Source organism: Eutrigla gurnardus (genome assembly GCF_963514095.1).
Source record: "Eutrigla gurnardus genome assembly, chromosome: 12".
Classification (NCBI taxonomy): Eukaryota; Metazoa; Chordata; class Actinopteri; order Perciformes; family Triglidae; genus Eutrigla; species Eutrigla gurnardus.
In genome coordinates this window covers 27,902,754-27,926,227 of record NC_139926.1, presented here as the reverse complement: position 1 = coordinate 27,926,227, position 23,474 = coordinate 27,902,754, and the positions used below count along the sequence as shown (strand labels likewise).

At 49.0% G+C, this 23,474-nt stretch overlaps 1 protein-coding gene across 2 annotated transcripts in view; it reads right to left on the bottom strand.

Annotated features, from left to right (window-relative positions):
* The window catches only part of ttn.1 (titin, tandem duplicate 1), a 168,373-nt gene that overhangs the window by 49,295 nt on the left and 95,604 nt on the right, over window positions 1–23,474 (bottom strand). For both annotated transcript variants that reach the window (XM_084022712.1, XM_084022713.1), the window contains 44 exons: window positions 23,003–23,432; window positions 22,342–22,647; window positions 21,948–22,129; window positions 21,516–21,645; window positions 21,224–21,375; window positions 20,994–21,141; window positions 20,709–20,874; window positions 19,720–19,871; window positions 19,099–19,395; window positions 17,929–18,228; window positions 16,917–17,231; window positions 16,687–16,835; window positions 16,449–16,599; window positions 16,081–16,362; window positions 15,690–15,992; window positions 15,037–15,339; window positions 14,622–14,903; window positions 14,243–14,430; window positions 14,039–14,150; window positions 13,490–13,792; window positions 12,673–12,981; window positions 12,214–12,495; window positions 11,810–12,109; window positions 11,376–11,669; window positions 8,291–11,260; window positions 7,856–8,176; window positions 7,423–7,707; window positions 6,967–7,272; window positions 6,678–6,841; window positions 6,329–6,566; window positions 5,857–6,132; window positions 5,463–5,762; window positions 5,047–5,349; window positions 4,643–4,942; window positions 4,246–4,533; window positions 3,782–4,084; window positions 3,295–3,597; window positions 2,902–3,207; window positions 2,313–2,600; window positions 1,905–2,195; window positions 1,519–1,806; window positions 787–1,069; window positions 336–643; window positions 144–248 (listed from right to left, as the gene is read on the bottom strand). In XM_084022712.1, the coding sequence (XP_083878838.1) occupies window positions 144–248; window positions 336–643; window positions 787–1,069; window positions 1,519–1,806; window positions 1,905–2,195; window positions 2,313–2,600; window positions 2,902–3,207; window positions 3,295–3,597; window positions 3,782–4,084; window positions 4,246–4,533; window positions 4,643–4,942; window positions 5,047–5,349; window positions 5,463–5,762; window positions 5,857–6,132; window positions 6,329–6,566; window positions 6,678–6,841; window positions 6,967–7,272; window positions 7,423–7,707; window positions 7,856–8,176; window positions 8,291–11,260; window positions 11,376–11,669; window positions 11,810–12,109; window positions 12,214–12,495; window positions 12,673–12,981; window positions 13,490–13,792; window positions 14,039–14,150; window positions 14,243–14,430; window positions 14,622–14,903; window positions 15,037–15,339; window positions 15,690–15,992; window positions 16,081–16,362; window positions 16,449–16,599; window positions 16,687–16,835; window positions 16,917–17,231; window positions 17,929–18,228; window positions 19,099–19,395; window positions 19,720–19,871; window positions 20,709–20,874; window positions 20,994–21,141; window positions 21,224–21,375; window positions 21,516–21,645; window positions 21,948–22,129; window positions 22,342–22,647; window positions 23,003–23,432 (14,062 nt within the window). The remainder of the gene's footprint in view (window positions 1–143; window positions 249–335; window positions 644–786; window positions 1,070–1,518; window positions 1,807–1,904; window positions 2,196–2,312; window positions 2,601–2,901; window positions 3,208–3,294; window positions 3,598–3,781; window positions 4,085–4,245; window positions 4,534–4,642; window positions 4,943–5,046; window positions 5,350–5,462; window positions 5,763–5,856; window positions 6,133–6,328; window positions 6,567–6,677; window positions 6,842–6,966; window positions 7,273–7,422; window positions 7,708–7,855; window positions 8,177–8,290; window positions 11,261–11,375; window positions 11,670–11,809; window positions 12,110–12,213; window positions 12,496–12,672; window positions 12,982–13,489; window positions 13,793–14,038; window positions 14,151–14,242; window positions 14,431–14,621; window positions 14,904–15,036; window positions 15,340–15,689; window positions 15,993–16,080; window positions 16,363–16,448; window positions 16,600–16,686; window positions 16,836–16,916; window positions 17,232–17,928; window positions 18,229–19,098; window positions 19,396–19,719; window positions 19,872–20,708; window positions 20,875–20,993; window positions 21,142–21,223; window positions 21,376–21,515; window positions 21,646–21,947; window positions 22,130–22,341; window positions 22,648–23,002; window positions 23,433–23,474) is intronic.

The window sequence follows — 23,474 nt, the reverse complement described above, 5'->3', positions numbered from 1 at the left end:
AAGCTTATAAACTCCTCATATAGAAATCAAAGTCAGAATCAATTATAAAATGTGTGTCAAATAACAGAAGACAGAATAATATAGATATTTGACTGGTAGTTTTACTAGTAGTTACTGTTACTAGTTACTAGAACTGACAGCACCTGTGATGGGAGATCCTCCAGTCTTCCTGGGGTCATTCCAGGTCAGGTAAGTGGAGTTGTGGCGCATGCTCATGATCTGAGGTGGAAGAGGAGCATCAGGAACATCTGTAGAAAAAGAGCCGTATTGTTCAGTTAGTACAAAGTAAATTCATAAGTCCAACATGTTGACATTGAGCCTCTAAAGTCACTTACTGAACGGATGTTTAGCGATGATGGGATCAGACTTGAGTCCCTCGCCAACACCGTACTTGTTCTCAGCACTGACTCTGAAGATGTACTCTGTGCCCTCGTGCAGACCTGTCACCCTCATGGTGTTGGTCTCCACAGTGGAGGACACAGTCACCCACATGTTGGTGATGAAGTCCCTCTTTTCCAATATGTAGTTTGTGATCTCTGAGCCACCTTCGTCCTTCGGAGCGACCCACTTCAGCGTAGCACCATCAGCTGTAACATCTTTGAACTTAATGGGTCCAATAGGGATGCCGGGTTTACCCACCACCCTGAAATGAGAAGGTGGATTGAAATCTCCTTTGTTGTTTATTCATACACAACCAGTAATGCATAGAGGTGATTGAAACTAGTGTTATCCACTTCCACCTCATATTCAATCATATGCTCTGCCCTGGTCCAGTTTGGTTCCTACCTAATGAAGATAGTGGACTCCTTGCTTCCAGCGCTGTTCCTCAGGGTGATGGTGTACTTGGAAGCATCACTCCTCTGGCAGTCCCTGATCAGGAGGGTGGTGTTGACTGAAGAAGACTCTGCACACACTCGGCCGGTGTCTGTCAGGTTTTCATCATCTCCCTTCTTCCAGGAGACCTTGGGCGTAGGTTTTCCGATGATGGGGATCTTTAGACGGACGGTGCTGCCCTCTTTGGCAATGTAGCACATATTCGGCAGCTGCTGCAGGTCACAACTGGGAAGAACTGCAGAGTGGAGAGACGAGTACTTAAAACTCTACTTTAAAGGTTCTCTATTCCACATTCAGGGCATTAATATATCATCAAACCAGGGATGTCAACAGTTAGTCTGTTAACCACCAAGGACATTTCTTGACCGGTTATGCATGTCGGTCTATCATTTATGTCGACATGTTGACTAATTGAGCTGTTCAGACAGGACGCACGGCGGCGAGCTCCGAGCACTCATACAGAAATGCTCTAAGGCAGCCGGTGTGTGTACTCTGTCTGTTGCCGTTGTTTGAATTGTTAGTGCTGTTAGCACCAGTAGCTGCTAGGTGCTGGCTCAGCAGTCACACTATTCAGAGCCGTGTGGAAACAATCCCTCTGCTCTGAATTTTTAATTTAGAACCTTTAAACACTTCCTCTGCTAGTTCTTTGTTCCTCTTGGACGTTTCACAAATAAAGTCACTTACTGATCTGGTCCTTGGCGACCACCACCAGGTCCTTGGCAGCACTCTCTCCTGACTCATTCACAGCCTTGACTCTGTAGGTGTACTCTCTACCCTCCACCAGGTCCTTGGCGCTATACTGCATGTTCTTGGATCTCATTAGCTCCTTGTACTTGTCGTCACCATTGAGAACCTCCAGCACGTAGCAGATGATGCGGCTGCCACCATCAGAGAGGGGTTTTTTCCAGCTAAGAGTGCAAGAGTCCTTGGTCACCAGCAGAGTCTTCAAGTCCATAACTGGCCCAGGCTCCTCTGGAAAAGTACAAATGTGTGCCATCAGTATGATATTTGGAAACAAACACTAAACTTACAACCCCCTAAAGAAGCATATCTGCTGTCATCAAACCCACCAGATGCTTTGACTGAGTCGGCTGTCTCACAATACTCTCCAGCACCAAGCTGGTTAACAGCCGCTACCCTGAAACTGTAGGAGCGGCCCGCATCCAGGTCTGGCACCTTGAATGCCGACTTGGAGCAGTCTTTAGAGACGATGGACCAGGCCTTCCTCTCAGTGTCACGCTTCTCCACGATGTAGTGGGTGATTTCAGAGCCACCGTCAATCAGAGGAGTGTCCCAGTAGATGGAGGCGCTTTCTTTATTTGACTCCTTTACCATCATGTTTACTGGTGGTCCGGGAGTATCTGGAGATAATAACAGTGTCTCTTAAAATATGAACATATTCCTGCTTCCAGCCATCGCAGACAAATTGAGATGAATGCATTCACTTAGTGAATACATAATTAAAGTCCGTCACTCACCAAGAACCTTGACAACAATAGTGTACATCTTCATGCCAGCCGAGCTCTCCAGGCTCAGGATGTATTTGCCAGCATCGTATCTGTTGACATTCTCCACCATCACCAAGCTGTCAGTGTTGGTGGATTTGATGACAATGCCCTGGCGGTCCTTGATGTTGGTGTTCATCTTTGCCCAGATCACCTTGGGAACAGGACTGCCCTTGATGATGGCATGCAGCCTCATGGTGGTGCCAGCGCGCAGCTCCAGGCCCGCCTTCAGCTCCGCACTCAGCTCTGCCTCAGGAGCAACTGCATGAACACACACGGAGGGCAGCTTTAGAAGCGCATTACAGCTGCAATGGTTGTACATAAATATGGAGCAGTTTAGAGAACCTTCAACCCGGGACTTTCCAAGACAAGAGATTATAGCCGGTCTACGGGGAAATGTTCTGCTGGGGAGAAGCTCCTCCCACATAGAGTAGTAATACATAGAGCTCATCATGAAACTGTGGCGGAACAAGCAGTCTGTTGCGTAATGTGTTTGACTTAATTTGCCACTTTCCTCTACTTGAAAATGAATGCAGTTCAAGCTAATTTGAATCATACATACTCATGATATCCTTGACCACATGCTTGCCGGGTACTTCAACTGGCTCGCTGAAGCCGACCCTGTTGACAGCAGTGATACGACACTGGTACTCGGCCTTGTGTATGAGGTTCTGGATGACGTAGCTGGTCTCCTGCAGGTTCCTGGGGACGTTGCAGCGGACCCAGTCTGAAGTGTCAGTCCTCTTGCACTCCACCAAGTATCCAATGACGGGGCTTCCACCATTGTTGGCGGGGGCAGTCCACGTGAGGCTGATGGTGCTGTTGGTAGTGTCAGTCACACTCGGGTTCAGAACGGGGCCAGGAGGAGCTTGGAAAGAGCACAGTTACACAGGTTCGTTTACAGTACATATAATGGTTATGTAAGAAAAGGTTTTCCTGAGATTATGGGACTTACTGATTGGATTCTGTGCAGTGGTGCTAGCGGAGGGCTCGCTGGGTTTGCCAAGCCCCGCCATGTTGGCGGCACTGACTCTGAACATATACTCGGCTCCCTCTGTGAGGCCTATAATGTCCTGGCTCCTCTCTGTCATGGGTTTCCTGTTCATCTTCATCCAGTCAAGATCCCTGGTCTCTTTCTTTTCCAGCAGGTAGCCCAGGATGGGGGACTTTCCATCATCGGCAGGCTCCTTCCAGCTCACAGTCATACGATCCTTGGTCACGTTGGTGATCACTGGGGCCTCGCAAGGGCCAGGCACAGCTGCAAGTGACAGAGTTGAGGTTTTAGGTCATTAGACAACCAAATCTGGACTCATTTTGATGTAATGTCTGCAATGTGACAGTAAGCTAACTTGATGTTGATCTAGTTTATGTTACACTGATTGCTAACATGTGTCACTACCATTGAATTTGTTATGCAACACCCAGAGGAAACGCTGACTCACTGAATGGGTTCTTAGCGATGACAGGGTTGGTGGTGAAGGGGTCTCCAACGCCCCATGTGTTCTCAGCACGGATTCGGAACTGATACTCGTGACCCTCAATCAGCTTCTCCACATTGAACTCAAGGATGCTGCCTTTGATTTTGGCAGAGACCTGGGCCCAGTTGGCTCTGCTGGTCTCACGCTTGTCCACAATGTAGTTGCTGATGGGAGCGCCGCCGTCCTTCAGAGGAGGCTCCCAGGAAACCTTGATACTGGTGGCAAACACCTCAACATATTTGGCACTGGCAGGAGGACCAGGCACATCTGAAAAAACGAGAGATGATGGAATATAATTTGCATTAGTATGTTGATGGTGAAGCTGTGCGCACATCATGCATTAATGGGAATGGTGCTACTGGACTGAAATACTTGAAAGCTGGAAAGCTGGAAGTCCAACTCTGTAAAAAAAAAAAAAAGAAGCTCACCCAGGACGTCAACCTGGATTTCGCCGGTTTTGGAGCCACTAGCGTTCTGAGCCAGGATGGTGTAGGTTCCTGTGTGCTCCTTGGTGACTGCCGTCATCTCCAGCTGGAAGCGATTCTTCTGGTGGCTGATGATCTGGCCTTCAGCTGATTTGAGGCTGTCATCGGCTCTCTTCCACGTCACTCTGGGCATTGGCTTACCGAACACCTCAGCCTCTAAGAGGATTGTGGCTCCAGCCTTCACCTTCAAACCTTTCTGCATCTTGGCATTGAGCTCCACCCTCGGAGGAACTGTGTTTGTAAAGATGAGATAAAGAAGTGTCATGACCTGTGAGAGAGTTTTTGATTGCTGGTTTATCAGCCTGGGCATAAGTAAAAGTGTACAGTCAAAACCTCTCACCATTCTCGGCACAGACCAAGACAGGGTCCGAGGGCTCGGAGGGTTTGCTTATGTTGACAGCAGTTTTGGCAATGACTCTGAACTGGTACTGCAGGTCTCTCTCCAGACCAGTCACTGTATACTCCTCCCTCGGGACATTCTGGCTGCTGGTGTTGCAACGTATCCAGATGTCTCCTGGCAACCGCACGGCTTCAACATAGTAGCCAATGATCTTGCTGCCACCGTCGTTCTTGGGTCGGGCCCAAACCAGAGTGACGGAGTTCTTGGTGACATCCAGGACCTCAGGTTTCCCTGGAGTGTCTGTGACACACAGAAACAAACATGCGTCATAATTAAGGAAACAAGATGAAATGAATGAAATAAAGCTTGTTGTGTAGGTGTTGTTACGTAGGCGACAAACATACCAACAGGTGTTCTAGCTGTCACAAAGTCGGTCTTTTTGCTTGGTTTGCCCTGGCCAGCACGGTTGATGGCGGACACTCTGAAAGTGTACTCCAGGCCCTCGATGAGGCTAGCACAAGGGTACTCAGTGGTGCGTACGACGGTGTCATTGGCCTTCACCCACAGCAGGCTGTTCCTCTCCTTGCGCTCGATGTAGTATCCTGTGATGGGACTTCCACCGTCGCTCTCTGGCTTATCCCAGGCCACGAACATACAGTCCTTGTTGGTCTTGTTGATGCGACAGTTGAGGGGCTCACTAGGAACATCTGGTGACAAAAACAAATATTCTGTTATGATAGAACCTGCCAACTGTAGACCGAAGCTTACATCTGAAACTGATCAAGGATTGCACCCAGTGGCATGTGTAAGTTAAACTTACCGAAGGGGAACTTTGCAACCATCCTGTCGGACTGAACAGGGTCTGACACCCCAAAGCGGTTCTCAGCACGGATACGGAACCCATATTCCTTCCCGGGGATGAGTTTCCCAAGCCTGCAACTGGTTTTCTGACCAGAAGAGGTAGCTGTCACCCAGTCACCTCTGGTCACATCACATTTCTCCACCACATAGTTGGTGATATTGCTTCCTCCATCCTCCAGTGGTTTGTTCCAAGACAGGGAGCAGGCATCGGCGTCAATGTCGCTGATCACCACGGGGCCTTCAGGAGGACCGGGGATGTCTGAAACACAGAAGTGTGAACATTCTTTAAACATAAAGAATCTTCTACGTTGTTTTCATTTTCATCCTATTAGCTTATTTTAGGTCAGGCTCACCTCTGATGACAATCTTTAAGGACTCGACCACCTTTGCAGAGCTGTTCTCAGCCACCAGGCTGTACTCTCCGCTATCAGTCCTTGATACGTCTTTGATGATAAGGACACAGAGGTTGCCAGACTGGTGCACAGCCAGACGGCTGGACGGGACCACTGCATCCTCACCACGGATCCACTTGCAGGTTGGGGAGGGTTTTCCAGAAATCAGCGCCTCCACTCTGAGCTTGGCTCCGGCTCTGGCACTCACTGTCTCTGGCATGACAATCTTGGGCCCCACTGCAGGTTTGGAATTTTACTCATTAGATTGGAGACATTATTTAGGGAGGCTGAGATTAGGTTTGAGTAATAAACGGTGGTCATTTATAGTGTCATTCATGTATCTCTGTGCTATGTTACTGCTTCTTATTTCAAACGTCTGATCATAAGATGAATGGAAATTACGATCTCTTATTAATCACGTGTAATAACTTACTCATCTGTTCCTTGATCTCGGTTGGCTCCCTGGTCTCTGTGAACGAGCTCTGTCCCATGATGTTCTTAGCAGCCACTCTGAACTTGTACTTCTTTCCCTCCTTCAGGCCACTGATGCTGATGGTCAAACTTTTCACTGTAGTGTAGGCGTTCCACACTTCCTTTACAGGTTCTGCCTCTTCCTCCTTGACCACTGGAGGCGGTGGAGGCGGCGCAGTAGTTCCCTCTCCCTCTGGAACCTGGGGAAATTGAGGGTTGTAGTTCATACTGAATAATATGAAAACAGCTTTTTAATGTAAATCATCAACTGATTGAAGCCATCAAAGAAAATGTTTGATCACAAAACAAACCTCCACAGGTGCTGGAGGCTCTGGAGGGGGTTTGACCTCAGTGTATTCAATGACATAACCATCAATCTTGGCACCACCATCCCTTGCGGGCTTCACCCAGCCGACTGTGGCACTGTTCTTAGTGATCTCCAGAACCTCGATCTTCTCACAAGGATCTGGCTTGCCTGAAAAAGTAAATCAAACAGGTGTGCTCAAGTGGTTCCAATGACTGATGACAAGGAAAAGAGATTGCTGTGAGCTGAGCTCTGACTTCTGGTATGACGTTATGTGACTAAGGGATGATACGTACTGATGGGATCAGAGGCCAGGTAGGAAGTGGGTGACACCCTGGGAACTCCAGAACCATACTCGTTGACGGCTGTGACTCTGAAGTAGTATTCAGAGCCTGGCATAAGACCGCTGACTTTGAAGGGAATCTTATCCTTCTCAACTTCGGCCTTGACAGTTGCCCACGTCTTGCGGTCTATCTCGCGCTTCTCAACAATGTAGTGAGTGACTTCGCTACCACCATCCAACTCTGGAGGACTCCAGGACAGCATAGCTGATGTCTGTTTAATGTCGGTAGCTTCCAGATACGTCACAGGTCCCGGAGTGTCTGTCAGGAAAAATGGATCATGACATTTGGATTTTGTTTTGATTCATCTGAAACATGGCTTTGTGATTAACAGAAGCACTTTTTGTGATGGATGACTGCAACATAGTTAAACTTGTATGTATAAGTAAGTAAAAGAGAAACAGGACATACCCAGAACCTTAACGGTGACAAACACAGCCTTCTCTCCAGCAGGACTCCGTAGTGTCAGGCAGTATTTGCCAGAGTCACTGCGGGTGCTATCAGGGATGACCAGGAATGTCATGGTGTCAATGATGTCGACCTTTCCCTTCCTGACCACATTGTCAATGCCCATCCTCCTCCATGTGACCTGGGGAGGTGGTCTGCCTCTGATGGTGGCACATAGTCTGATGGGACAGCCGGCTCTCACCGTCAGGCCCTGCTTCAGGTTGGCGTCTAAGTCAATCTCTGGTACCTCTGTTGGAAGCAAGAGTGCAGGTGTCAGCTTGATGTTGCAAGTACAGATCACATCTTCATCTGCAGTTCCTCCCCATGTCATGTTGTGTGGGATTATTAACTCATCTAGTTATCATAAAAAACATCTGAAATTCAATGAAGGCCTCACCAAGAATCTCCTTGGGGATCACACCACCCTCCAGGCCACAGGGCAGGCTCATGCCCACCTGGTTCTGAGCCGACACCCTGAATTCATATACAAGCTTGTCATCCAGACTTGTGACAGCGAACTCGCACACGACCAGCTGAGCCGCCACGTTGCACCTCTTCCAACCATCGTCTCCTTTCTTGGCGCTTCCCTGCACCCTCAGCTCCACGACGTAGCCAATGATGGGAGCCCCACCATCTGATACAGGCTTGGTCCAGCCCAGGGTGACGCTAGACTTGGTGCTGTCCAGGACCTTCATGTTTGTAGGCGGGGCAGGAGGCTCTGTAAAAAGACATAAAGATGTGTGATGATGAAGCCATTTGTTTAAAGCCTGCCCACCACGAGTTATATTTGTTAACAAATAGATGAAAACAATAAAAACATTAAGTTAAGTACCAACTGTGTCCTTGGCGGTGATGGTACGTGAAGGTTTGCTTGGGCTGCCAATTCCAATTTCATTGACAGCCTTGACTCTGTACTGGTAGTCGTGGAGGGGCAGGAGTCCAGTAACTGTGAAACGAGTTGTAGGGATGGGATCCTTGTTGACAGGAGACCACCTAACGGCATGCTCTTCCCTCTTCTCTAACAGATAACCTGTAATTGGCTTTCCACCATCTCTCTCAGGCTCTGACCATTGCACTGTCATCTCCTCTTTGGCAATCTTGGTGACCTCTGGTGCCTCAGGAGCATCAGGTACACTGAACTGGGTGCCAGCGACAATGGCTTCACTCTGCACTGCAGGGCCAGGACCCATCTTATTCTCAGCACGAACTCTGAAGAAATACTCATTGCCCTCGATAAGTCGGGTGATGTTAGCTTTATTGGTGATAACAGCATTGGAGTGGACTGACCAGACTCCCCTCTTGGTTTCACATTTCTCAATAATGTAGTTGTAGATATCACAGCCGCCATCATCCTCTGGGATTTCCCAGGCCAAATGGCACCTGTCGATGGTGATACCAGACACCTTGAGATCCCTGATAGGGCCAGGTCTATCCAGTACATTGACCTTAGCGTGAGCAGAGCTGGTTCCTGCACTGTTGGAGGCAGTAACAACATATTTACCACTGTCAGTGCGCCTGGCGGCAGTAAGCAACAACTTCGAGAAGTCAGCACCAGTTTCAATCTGAAGCCTGGGGCCCTTCTTTATCTCATCTGTGCTCTCATCTCTGGTCCATTTGACATCAGGCTGGGGTTTGCCCTTCACTGATGCCTCAATAGGAATGGAGTCTCCTGCCTTGACAACAAGTGTTCCATCCAGTTTAATTTTGACTTCAGGCTCCACAAGCTGTTCCTTAACCAGGACTTCAGGTGTGGTCACCCAGTTGCTCTCGCCTCCCTCATTCTTAGTCTGAACTCTGAACTGGTAGATCTGGTTTTCAATGCACCTGTCAGCCATGAAGTATGTCTCCTTGATAGCACCCTTGTGAAGCCTCTCCCAATCCTCAGCCTCCTTTGGTTTCTTCTCAACATGATAAGCCAGGTTACGGCTACCACCATCATAGTCTGGCTTCTTCCACTTGAGGAAGCAGAAGGTCTTGCCAATCTCAGAGATGTGGAAGTCAATGGGTTCTCCAGGCTTTTCAATGGGATCAACTGCCAGTACAGGTGTCTTGGTCTCAGTGGTTGGACCAGCACCAATCTTGTTCTCTGCACAGACACGGAAGAAGTACTCACAACCTTCAGTAAGAGGAGCCTTTAACAAACGCTTGGTGCAGTCATTGGAGACCACAGTCCATCCTCTCTGGCTGGGCTGACGGCACTCAATAATGTATTGAGTGATCTCAGTTCCTCCGTTATCTTCAGGGTTCTCCCAGGAAACCATGCAAGAGTTCTTGGTCACATAGGCCACTTTCAGGTTCTGACATGCTCCTGGTATGTCCAAGACATTGACAATAATGGTGGCCTGTGCCTGTCCACTGCTGTTCTTGGCGAGAATGGCATATTTGCCATAGTCTGACCTGACTGCATCATTGATGACAAGTTCACACATAGGGTAGTTGTTGTTCATCTCAAGCCGCTTGTCCCGGGATAAGGCTCTGGCATCCTTGGTCCAAGTGATCTCTGGGTCTGGCCTGCCTTTTACCCTGGTGATCAAACTAATGATCTGACCGGCTCGGACAGTAAGAGAGTCACGGCAGGACACATCGACAACAACCTCAGGGGGCACCAGGATGTCCTTTGCCAAGATAGTTTCAGCCAGGTCCCTGGGTTCACTGTCTCCAACTTTGTTGGTGGCTCTGATGCGTATTCTGTACTCCATTCCTTCAATGAGGCCAGGCACTCTGTAGGCACACATCTTGATAAGGTCCTTGTTGATTCTGTCCCACTGCGCAGAGCCTGACTTCTGGACCTCAACAACATAGCCCAGGATAGGACTGCCACCATCTCTTGTAGGCTTGGTCCAGCAGATGTCAGCATAAGACTTGCTCCAGTCCTTCAGTTTGAGATTTCCAGGCGGTCCAGGTTTGGTTATGGCACGAGTGGCCTTGATGGGATCAGAGGTGAGAGAGGGCTCGCTGATACCAGCAACGTTCTCAGCAAACACTCTGAACTCATAGCTGTTGCCTTCAAACAGGCCTGAGACTCTGTATCTGAGGTCCAGCACAGGAGTTTTGTTGACACGGATCCACTTTCCTGTCATTTCTCTGCGTTCAATCACATATCCACTGATGGGGCTGCCTCCATCATGGTCAGGCAGGGTCCATTCCACTGTCACTGCATTTTCAGTGATATCAGAGCACTCTGGTGGCCCTGGTGGGCCAGGAGGGTTGAACATGTGCTTGGCAATAGTGGGAGGGCTCTCAAGCGCTGCGCCGATGCCAATCTTGTTCTCTGCACGGACACGGACAACGTACTCGCGGCCCTTCTCCAGCCTGGACACCTTGGCCTTTGTACTGATGCCACCGGAGCTAACAACAGACCAGGGCTCCCATGACTTTTTCACATCCTTCTTTTCCACCACGTAGTTGGTGATGGGCGTGCCACCATCATCCTTGGGTGCCCTCCATTGGATCATCATGTGATCAGGTGTAACATCCAAGATGTTGATGGGTCCGATGGGTGGACCTGGAAGATCCAGCACTGTAACATGCAGGGCAGCGGTCTTGCTGCCTACAGAATTAGCCACAGTTAAGATGTACTCTCCGCTGTCTCCCCTCTGGGACTCAGGGATACTGAGGATGGTGGAGGATCCAGCAGTGTCAATGTGATAGCGGCCCTCAGATATGATTTCCTTGCCATCAGTCATCCATTTGGCAGTAGGAATGGGGATGCCTGTCATCTTGGCTGGAAGGGCAATAACACTACCAGCTTTGACCACCAGACCCTCAATGAGTTTCACATCAACTTCAATAGTTGGTGGCACTGAAAGACAATTGAAGAGAAACAATATTAGGATGTTTTTAGGCCTGTAAATGAGATCAGGAACATCATTTGCAATACCAAACCACTCAATAAGGTACATAATACTGTTTCCTACATGTCTTTTCCTGACAGGTGACAGGTACACTGGTGTCAGGGCGGCTCACACCGATGGCGTTCTGAGCTTTGACCCTGAAACGGTAAGTCTTCCCCTCCACCAGACCGGTGACATGGGCATGCTCATTGCTGACAGTCTTGAAGGTGACCCAGTCGGTCTGGCCCTCTTCCTGGTGCTCCACGATGAAGCCGGTGATTTCGCTTCCACCGGTGCGGTCGGGCCACTCCCATGCCAACCACACCTCTGTCTTTTCTGCATCAGTGTGGTGCAGGTTTTTGGGTGGGCCAGGAGGATCTGGAAGGTGTCCAGGATGGAACAATTTATTATTGATTATTGCTAGATTTTAAATTAGGACATATATCGGGACAACTAACACAAAATTATAAATGATTTCATCCAAAGTAATAGACAATATATGTGTGAATTTTACTCACAGAGAGGATCGAGAGCTTTCATGGGTGTCTTGGTCACCACAAAGTCGCTCCTTCCAAACTGGTTCTCAGCAGCCACCCTGAACATGTACTGGATTCCTTCCATCAGGTACATGGCCATCAGACTCAGCTTCTTATTGGCTGCAGAGACGGGCACCCACTGCTCAGCGGCCACGTCCTTCTTCTGCACGATGTAGTGGGAGATGACGGCTCCACCATTGTCCTCTGGAGCCTTCCATGTGAGGTAGGCAGACTCGCTGGTCACCTCGGAGATCGCCAGGTCTCTGGGAGGAGAAGGCTTGTCTGGTGGAAATAAAAGAATACATTTTAAAGTATTCTGAATTCAAATTGTTTGTTTTGTTCGAGATCAAAATCACACATTTGTGTCGGTGGATAATATAACGTACTCAACACAAGCACGGCAACGGTTGCAGATTTCTTTCCTGCAGCGTTCTCCACAGTGATGGTGTAGTTTCCGGAGTCTGCACGGACACTCTTTGGGATGAAGACTTTGCTGCCGGTGGCGGTGACAGCAACGGTGATGTGAGTTGGAACATCACTGTCGTTCTTCTTCCAGCTGACGGTGGGCGTTGGTACACCTTTAATGGTGGCGCTCAGGGTGATGTCGGTGCCCAGCATGGCCAGGTGGTCGCGTGCCATGTTGGCGTCCAGAAGCAACTCTGGTTCCTCTGTGGGGGGGAAATGGAAATCAAAGCAAATCAGCAAAAAGTGAAAGTAAAATGGTAAAGTTAGTGTTATTTCACAGTTCTAAGGATGATTTCCTGTAATTTCTTCAATCCGATTATGAAAAAAACTGTTTTCATGCAATAGATAAAAAACAAAGAGGTGCTAAATGAAGCTCTTACCCAATCTGTCATGGACTTTGATGGTCTGTTTGACATAGGCGGGGTCAGATTTGCCCGCGGCGTTGACTGTGTAGATCCTAAAGTTGTATTCCTGTCCGTCGACCAGGCCCGTCGCCACATAGTGGAGGTCGGGGCACTGCTCCGGGGTCTCGTTGGCCGGAGTCCACTCCACGGCACCAGGCTTCTGGTACTCAACGAGATAGCCGAAGATCCGGCCCTTCCCATCGTGGCGGGGCAACTTCCACTTCAGGCTCACAGAGTCCTTGGTCTTATCGTAGGCCTCTGGGGTCACTGGAGGGCTGGGCCGTACTGTGAGGAGAACAGATCCCAGACTCTAAATGAATGGTCAATCTAAAAAAGTAAACATGCCAACCTTTGGAAGACAAGCTAGAGTCATCACATGTTTAAGAGATCAGTTGCTGTTTAAGTTGAGTATTATTGTTTTATGTTTTATATTTATCATAATAGGATAAGCGGTAGAAAATGGATGGATGGATGGATTTATTATAATGTAGTATGGTGACAGCATTTGAGTAGGATTTAAAAATATCTGAATTGTATTTTATATGCACTGTAATTGTAAACACTAGGAAAGACACTTAGGTTATTTTTGCTAATATGGTTGTCATTGAATCTATATAAACATCACATAATAAAAGAAAATGCAAAACAACATGGTGATATTTTATCTTAACTTGATGTATGTACTTATATAAATCAAAACTTTAAATGCATTGCATTTTGCAAATAAAAAAAAGCCCATGAGACACAATTATGAATAATAAATATAATCTGCATGAGTGTCCGTTGAACTGACCAATGGGATCTTTGGCAAGGATGGGTTTGGAGGGGATACTGGGGTCTCCGGTTCCCAGCTCATTCTCAGCCATCACCCTAAACTCATACTCGCAACCCTCTATCAGGTCCTGGACTCGGTACTGGGTGGCTGGGTACAGCGGGTCTCTGGTGGCTCTGGACCACCTCTTGGCAGCGGGCTCCTTCTTCTCGAGGATATAGTTGGTGATGGGCTTCCCGCCGTCGCGAGGCCGGTTCCAGAGCACCAGAGCATTGGTGCCGTAGACCTCCCTGACGGTTGGCATCTCAGGGGCCTCGGGGACTCCTGCAGAAGAAAAAACGCATGGTCTCAGGTCTTTTTAGGATCCATTTCCAATTCAAGTATGTAGTATGTCCACTACACTATCATTTTGAACAAATATTCTTGAATTTACTCATAGTAAAACTTAAATTTTGGCATAGTGATGAATATAAATCAACCCAATCAAAAACTGTATTTCCTAAGATTCAGTTAAGGAAGACCGAAAGAAGAAAAAAATCAGTGTGTGTCCGGGTTATGAGCAGAACGTACTGAAGAGATCTTTGGCTCTCATCTCCTCAGAGTCCAGAGGGTCACTGATGCCGTACATGTTCTCAGCAGAGATTCTCATGATGTACTCTTTACCCTCCGTAAGCTTGGGGATCTGAGAGGAAAACACAACGACATGTAAACTTGTCAAGTACAGCAGACCCCCACCACTGGTCTGTGTGGGTCAGGGACAGAGTCTTGACCAACCTTGCATGTGGTCTTGGTGGTGGCAGACGTCACTGTGGTCCAGGTGTCTCTGTTGGTGTCTCTCTTCTCAATGATGTAGTTGGAGACTGCAACGCCGCCACTGTCCAGAGGAGGTTTCCAGGAGATGACCATATACTCCCTGTGCACCTCCTCAAATACCACGGGGCCAACAGGAGGAGTCGGACGGTCTGCAGGGACAACGAGACCACGTCAACGTGAAAACATGAATCTGTGATGTTGTGATCAACGAATGGAAACCGATGACACAGTTCTATTCTGATGCTGCAGCTGCTTTATCTTCATGTGTATTTCTATGACTTTTTTCTGATGACACTAGCTTTTATAAGCCCCACTTTTCTCCAGAGTCCCGCCTACATACCGACAACTGTGATGTTGCAGAGTCCCTTCCTGGATCCAGTGCTGTTTTCCACCACAACCACATATCTGCCGCTGTGCTCACGCTTCGCCTTCATGAGGCCGAGCGACATGGTGGTCAGCGTGTTCTTGAACATGATGTGTTGGTTGGCCTTCAGCTCCTCGTCCTCTCGGTACCACATGATGGAGGGAGCAGGTTTGCCAGTGTAGCGTCCTTGCAGCAGGCAGCTCTCCCCCACACGGATGATGATCTTATCACGGAAGTCTAGCTCGATGGTCGGCGGCTCTGTAAGACCAAAAGATTGAAATCAGTCATGTAGTTGTTTTTCTCTGTATTACACTTTGAACAGCAATGTTTCAACTCAAACCAATAGCTGCCCATTCAGCTGATGAAAACAGCCTTAAGAGCTGGTCCTCACCCAGTTCATCCTTGCAGGTGATGGGTTTAGTGGCGAATGATGGCTTGCTGGGTCCGACCTCGTTGACGGCGAGGACCCTGAACTCGTAGGTGTCTCCCTCCCTCAAGCCATCGGAGGTGTATTTCCTTTCCATCAGCTTTTCCTTTGTCACTCTGCTGAACTTGTCTTTTCCGATCATACGCGCTTCCAGGATGTACATGGTGATCTCTGAACCGCCATCAAACTTGGGTGCCTTCCAGGTGATGCTGACCGAATCCTTGGTGACCTTGGTGACCTCGAGCTCTTCAGGGCGGTCAGGGACACCTGAGGGGAAGAAACGTACACACAGTTCTTTATATCTGGGGCTGGGATTGCTTTCTGTTTAATGTTTGATTTTATTTGCACAGTTTCACTGTTGGATGACGTATTGAGGACAGATCGTTAGGGTCGCAGAGTTCTTCCCATTATTACCTTCTAAATAATGACTTGATTTAACATGCTGACAGAACTGCTTTTTTTTCATTCTGAATTTATCTGCAAAATCTTGACTTCCAAAATTCTACTATGATCATCAAACTCTATTCCTAAAAACATGCTTAAACACATGATGTTTTGTTTCGTAAAGACTTGATTCCTCCCCTCATCCTTCCTTGATCTAGTTGAACTGAACTCACTGATTGGTTCCTTGACGACCAGCTCGGCGGCGGTCTCTATGAAGGGTCCGATGCCGATGGTGTTCTCAGCAGCCACTCTGAAGAAGTAGGACTTCCCGATGGTGAGGCCGTGAGCCACGGCGTTCTGTCTGCTGGCGGTGAAGGACAGCGAGGTCCAAGCCTTGCGCTCAGCCTCGCGCTTCTCTATGTGGTAGTTACTGATGGGAGAACCGCCATCGTTCTCAGGGAAGAACCAGTTGAGCTTGCAGGAATCGGTGCTCAGGTTCTCAGCAGTGAAGGGGATGCCAACAGGCCCGGGGACGTCTGCGGGCGGACACAGTGGCTTTTACTTAAATACATTTAAACAAACAAAGATACACAGTCGGATTTTGACGTGAACATTGTATTTTACCCAAAACTTCCACGGTGATGTTCTTGTTCTTCTCCCCTCCAGTGTTCTTGGCGGTGAGCGAGTAGACACCGAGGTGCCTCCTGGTGCAAGGTTTGATCACCAGAGACGAGCTGATTGCTGTGGTCTCCACTTTGGCCTCAGGAGGCAGCGCAGCTCCGTCTCTGCTCCAGGTGATGTTGGGGGTCGGCTGGCCCGACACGTAGGCGATGATACGGATCACACCACCTGCATGGACCACCATCCTCTCCTTCACAGAGGCGTCCAGGTCTACCTCGGGAGGAACTGGGGGAAGAAGCTCAACATTACAGCCTGCTTGTTCCAACCCAACAGGAAGTTCATATTGTTGAGAGAATGATGGTTGGACCCACTGGTTCTGTCGTTGACCTCAAGCACTTCTGGGACTTCTCCTGGCTCACCATTACCAGCAGCATTGAAAGCAGTCACCCTGAACTTGTATTTGCCGCCAGTCTTCAGACCAGGGATCACAAGCCTGGTGCCGCGGATTTCTGTCTCCTTGGCCTGAAAAACACAAACAAGGAGTTTGAAGGTTGCTCATACCCGATCTTTCTCTGAAACAACTTCCTATCCTGAGATCAATGATGATACCTTGACCCAGGCCTCAGTGCCCTCCTCCTTGTACTCCACCCAGTATCCGATGATCTTGGAGCCTCCGTCCTTTAGAGGAGGGATCCATTCCAGGTCCACTGTGGACCTCGTCCAATCAGAAACCTTAGGGGTCGGAGGAGAGGGCGGGGCTACAGGAGGAGACAGACAGGTGGTTAACATCCTATTCTATGTATTTGGAACAGAACAACATTTCAGTGTGTAGGTCTTACAGATGGGGTCTCTGGCGAAGATGGGGTCTGTGGGGGGGCTGGCAGCTCCGGGTCCTGCAGCATTGATGGCAGACACTCTGAAAAGGTACTGGGAGCCCTCGATGAGTCCGCTCACCAGGAAGGACTCGCCCATGCCCATGGGGCGGATGGGGTCGCGGGTGACGCGGGTCCAGCGCTTGCCCGTTGTCTCTTTGCGCTCCAACCAGTAGCCGGTGATGGGCGTCCCGCCGTCAGCCTCGGGCTCCTCCCAGCTGACCGTCATGGCGTCCATGGTGACACCGCTGACCGTCGGCTTCTCACACTGACCGGGAACAGCTGCAGGAGGACAGGTAGCATCGGAGTCCCTCAAATCAACGTCTCGTACATGTTTCTTTAAGTGCCATTATTTTGAGCTTTTTCATTTCATTCTTTCTGGACAGATATTGACAGATATTGACGTTTTGATGTCAAAAATTAGATGTAAAGCTGAAAAATGTTCACGTTAAGGTTCAGGTCATAAATAGGGAGTCTTTGATTTCTAGGATTATTTTTACATTAAGAGGAGCAGTTGCTAACATGTGTAATGTGTTGCTTCAAACCCGGTTAGATATTAAAATTCATCTGAAGATGACTGACGATGTCTTTCTCACATTTTTCTTCATTTTAGTTTTATTAGTAAAGTTCTGTTTCCTGTCCGTCTGTGCTGCAGTGACGTGTGTTTGGATCATCTTTATGTTCTATTCAATGTTCTGAATGCTGTATTGTTTTTCATTTAACGGGTTGTAAACTTTTTTCAAGCTTCTGGTCTCCTGTTTGATAACATGTAAGTTTATGATTCTGTGTTTATGAACAGTTTTATTTGTCACGTGCCGATACGATCCTAATTTGAAATGTTTAACTAATAATAGATAATACAGATGATAGAAATGCTGACTGTGTTTTCATTTTGAATGTGTGAAGAAGCGAACAATAAACAGATAACACACTTTGACGGGACCTCGATAAGAGACTCTGAAGATTGAACAGGACTCACTGTAGAGGTCTCTGGCGACCTCGGGCTCGCTGTCCAGAGGTTCTCCGACTCCGTACTTGTTCTGGGCCATGATGCGGAACACGTACTCGTGTCCCTGCATCAGGTTCTCCACGGTCCAGATCCGCTCTTTGGGCTCGTTGGTGACGGGCACCCAGGTCTTCCTGTTAGCCACGCGTCTCCAGATGACGTAGTTGGTGACTTTGGAGCCGCCGTCGTCCTTCGGTGGCAGCCAGGACAGCGTGATCCTCTCGGACCCAATCTCCTCGAACTTGATGGGCGCTGACGGAGGACCGGGTCGGCCTGGAAAAACCACAACATCACGAGATTAGATGACGGAGATGGTCTCAGCTGCTTTCATGCAGATTTCTTTCCTCTTTCTTTGATTCTTATCTTGACAAATCATTTGTCATCTATTGTATGTTGTTAGTCTCTAAAGCAGAGATCTAAATCAGGGTCCAACACCCCTAGGGGGTCTGCAGAGTTACAGTAGGGGGTTCCCAAAATGATTTGATCCCAGACTGTTTTTCTTCCAAAATGTAAAATGACCAAAAATACACATTAACATCAATTCAACATCTAATAAACAAATATAAAAGTTAATATAAGCCTTGGGGGTCCCTCCACCGTGCCTCTACAAGCCTTGGGGGTCCCTCCACCGGGTCTCTACAAGCCTTGGGGGTCCCTCCATCGGGCCTCTATAGGCCTTGGGGGTCCCTCCACCGGGCCTCGATAAGCCTCGGGGGTCCCTCCATCGGGCCTCTATAAGCCTTGGGGGTCCCTCCACCGGGTCTCTACAAGCCTTGGGGGTCCCTCCATCGGGCCTCTATAGGCCTTGGGGGTCCCTCCACCGGGCCTCGATAAGCCTCGGGGGTCCCTCCATCGGGCCTCTATAAGCCTTGGGGGTCCCTCCATCGGGCCTCTATAGGCCTAGGGAGTCCCTCCATCGGGCCTCTATAAGCCTTGGGGGTCCCTCCACCGGGCCTCTCTAAGCCTTGGGGGTCCCTCCATCGGGCCTCTATAGGCCTAGGGAGTCCCTCCATCGGGCCTCTATAAGCCTTGGGGGTCCCTCCATTGGGTCTCTATAGGCCTTGGGGGTCCCTGGCCTGAAAGGGTGTAGATGATCAGCTGGGGGGTTTGGGTGGACAGTAGGTGAGCGTGGTGGGCGGGTACCGAGCACGTTGAGCCTCATCTCCTTGGACGCCTTGCCGAGGCTGTTGGAGGCCACCAGCGTGTAGAGGCCGGTGTCGGGCCGCTTGCCCTGCTGGATCAGCAGTGTGCAGCTGTCGTCCGACACCATCTTGTTGATGTGCTCGTCGTACTGAACCTCCTCCTTGGCGTCGGACTTGTGGGGCGGAGCCTTGTACCAGGTGAGCTTGGGGAAGGGACAGCCACGGATCTGAGCCACGATGCCGATGTCGGAGCCCTGCTCCACCTCCATGAACTCCTTCAGCTCGATGGACGGAGCACCTGCAGCAACAACACACATGCAATGACCAACATCCATATTTCATATGTGCAGTCATGTGACTCAACCACTCATTGTTCCTTTACTTAGATTTGCTCTGCTGTGACACCGATAACGGTTATGTTCATTCATCTTGAATCATTGAATGAATGAATATCATCACCACTTTTAAATTGTGTTTCTTCTCTTTCTAAAGTCTTTCTACGGAAGATTATTGTGTTATTAATATTAATATGAGAGTGAAGTTCTAACTGGCTGAAGTTAAACCTCTAGCTCCCCCCTCCCCTAGTTTTCCCATCACGCAGTAGGAGAGTGTCCGGTCTTACAGGTCTGGTCTGCCATGATGATGGGTCCAACTGTGGTGGAGGGTCTGCTGGGTCCGGCCTCGTTGTAGGCCACCACTCTGAACTCGTACTCGTCTCTGTCCGTCAGGTCCTCCACCCTGAAGCTGGTGGTGTCCACGTCTCTCCTGTTGCACCTGAAGGCAACACGCACGTTTCATTGTTCATGTGACCTAACAGAGCAGTGAGCTATTTAGCTAGTGAGCTAGGTATCTAGTTAGCTATTTAGCTAATGAGCTAGGTATCTACTTAGCTATTTAGCTAGTGAGCTAGGTATCTAGTTAGCTATTAAGCTAGTGAGCAAGGTATCTAGTTAGCTATTTAGCTAGTGAGCTAGGTATCTAGTTAGCTATTTAGCTAATGAGCTAGGTATCTACTTAGCTATTTAGCTAGTGAGCTAGGTATCTAGTTAGCTATTTAGCTATTTAGCTAGTGAGCTAGGTATCTAGTTAGCTAGGTAGCTATTTAGCGTGCTAGCTCCTCAGAGTCGTGTGACATCATCAGTGATGTTTCCACTGCTGGGATAGGTGAGGATGTTCAATGTTCCTCATGTAGTCTGTCTCTACCTGTCTGTCTGTCTCTACCTGTCTGTCTGTCTTTACTACTACGGCCGCTATGGCAACGCTACACATAAAACCGTCCTGCTACATTGCTTCTACTCCTGTTTTACATCTACGGTTTGAATGGTTTGAACGGTGTTTTGTGGTCACACAGAACATATCGGGAAACAGAACATCATGATCGATGGAGGCAACATCTGGACCAATCAGTGACGAGCTAATGAAGCTGTGATGGATGATAAAGAAGACCAGCAGACCATCAACCTGGTCTACAATAAACAGACACTTAGACTTGATCCATAATACTGTGGTCCATAACTGCCCTTGATTCAACTAAAGAGATCTAGACCTGAATCTGTTCCACTTCAATCTGATCCAGGTGGATCCACGCGGACCTCCCGGATGAAGGTTTACCTCCTCCAGGACTCCTTCTGGGTGCTGCTGGCTTCCCAGCACAGCAGATCGACGCTGTAGTGGGTGATGGGGGAACCGCCGTCGTTCTTTGGAGCCTTCCAGGTCAAGTGCACCGCCCCCTTCCTCACACTCTGGATCTTCAACCTGGTTGGAGGATCAGGAGGATCTGCCGACGCAACACATTTGAATATGATCACCATCACGTCTGGGGGATCTAATGTCATGAATGTATGACTTATTTTATCATCATAACTTTATGACATCATAGCACAAGAGCAGACGTACGGATGGGATCTCTGGCTTTGGTTCCCTCGGCAGTCTCGGCAAGCGGACCAAACCCGAAGCGGTTCTCAGCCCGGATGCGGAACAAGTACTCCTGACCATTGACCAGGTCTGGAACCACCAGAGACTGAGCAGCACAGGCCTGATTCACCTGGAAGACCAACAGAGCGTTAGTGGTAAAGTTCAGGGAGAAGCATCCTGCTGATACTAATGTGAACTGTGGGGGATCGGACCTTGGTCCAGGCTTTTCCGTTCACAGACTTCTTTTCGATGAAGTAGCTCTTCACTCTCTCTCCTCCGTCGCTCTCCGGAGCTTTCCAGGTGAGTCGGCAGGTTCCCCTCGTCACGTCGCTGACCTTCAGGTCTCTGGGAGGTCCAGGTAGGTCTGAGGATCCACAAACATCAAATTAACCTGTTTCTAATTCTTAAATTTCTCTCATTTTCTCATCGTTACTCTTCATAAAACACATTATCCCACAACGCATTGCCCTCTGTAAGCATGTGACAGGTCCGTCCTTTACGCACCGAGCACGTTGACCCGGACCTTGACGACCTTGTGTCCGGCGGGACTCTCGGCGTTGATGATGAATCTTCCGCTGTGGTTGAGTTTGCAGTCGGGGATCAGGACCACCGAGGTCGTGTCGGTGGACTGGATCTGAGAGGAGACTGGCAGTCTGATCAACTCAACTTCTACAACATTCTACTTTTATTACAGTTGTCATTCGCTGAGGAGTAAACAAACCCCGAACCACATATGAATCTGGCTATTTACGGTATTTACTGTTAATACTGCTACTACTACTGCTACTGCTACTACTACTACTACCAACACCAAATCCAGATAAACCCAGATCCTGGTCTGCTCCAGATTTCTGGAGCACACTTCCTGTTTCCTGCCCTCCAGAGATTGTAGGAACAAAGAAAACCAAGTCACTAAACATGAACACCAAGTCTGACCTCTGAGTCGACGGGCAGCGTGTGGACGTCGTTCTTCTTCTCCGTCTCGGCGGTGCCGTCGAAGGTCCAGGTGACTTTGGGGACGGGTCGCCCGGTGATGGTGGCGGGGATCCTGATGGCGGTTCCCGCTCTGCAGTTCAGCAGGTCGTGAGCGCTGACGTCCAGAGACACAGTCGGCTCGACTGAACAAACACACGGAAAACTGCTTTTTAGATTCATTCATGTTCAGTCTTTAGCTCTTTAAGCTCTGTACGTCGCTACATTATGAATATAATATTAATAACAGAATATTATTTTAGAACTTCCATCAACGGTCTGAACTCTCAGCCTTTAACTTCAGGTCTCATCAGGATCTGGTCCTGTACTGGGACCAGGTCTGCGTGTTGTCTCTTACTCAGGATGTCCTTAGCCACGATGTCTCCGGTTTTGGCGGGCTCAGAGTTCCCGGCGGCGTTCACAGCGTAGATCTTGAACTTGTACTTCTTGCCCTCCTTCAGGTCAGGGACGGTGATTTCTGTGGATGGGTGGAGCTTGTCGCCGGGGTTCACCCTCCTCCAATCAGGAGAGCCCTCCTCGTGGACCTCGATGATATAGCCTTTGAGGGGGCTGCCACCGTCCCGGTCTGGGGGGCTCCAGGTGAGCGTGATGCTGCTCTTGGTCTTGTCTTTAACCTCAGGGGCTCCAGGAGAGCTGGGAGGTTCTGAGGGAGGAGGAGGGGTCAGAGGTCATAGCTAGGTCAAAGGTGAGTCATTCAAATATTTCATTATTCAAAGACAAACATCCACCAGACATTTACACAAACATAAATACAGACAAATAGAAAGACATGAGTTTATCACATTCTGTCTGAAAAATCAGGTATGAGTTTAAATGACTTGTAATATATCTTTACATATCTATTATGTTGTATTTGTAGGTAAGAATAAGTTCCTGATAGACCCTTATGAAGGTTCTGTAAATAAAGTATGATTGTCAGTGGGGGAGTTTGGATTGTCAGAAGTGCAAAACAGACAGTGTCAGCTGGTCTGTGGCGATCCAGACAGTTAAAGACTCACTGCATGGGTCTACAGCGAAGCGGCACTCGCTGGACTCGCAGGGCGGCCCGACTCCTGCAGCGTTGCAGGCTGCGATCCTGAACTGGTACTCGGATCCTTCGATGAGCTTGAGCACGGTATACTGCAGGCACTTCACCGCCGGCTTGGTGACCGGAGCGCGGTTGACCCGACCCCAGTACACGGCGCCACGCTCCCTCTTTTCCAGCCAGTAGCCTTGGATGGTGGAGCCGCCGTTGTCCAGAGGAGGGTCCCAGGTCAGGATCATGGTGGTCGCCGTAGCGGAAATGATTTTGGGGTTACGTGGAGGTCCAGGCAGACCGAACGGATCCTTGAGCTGGACTTTCTCTGAATCACAGCCGTCGCTCACGCCGTACTTGTTCTCAGCCTTGATCCTGAACTGGTATACCCCGTTCAAGTTGAGTTTGTAGACCTGAAAGACAGAACCGGGATTGTCGTTTTTATCTCTTTTAAT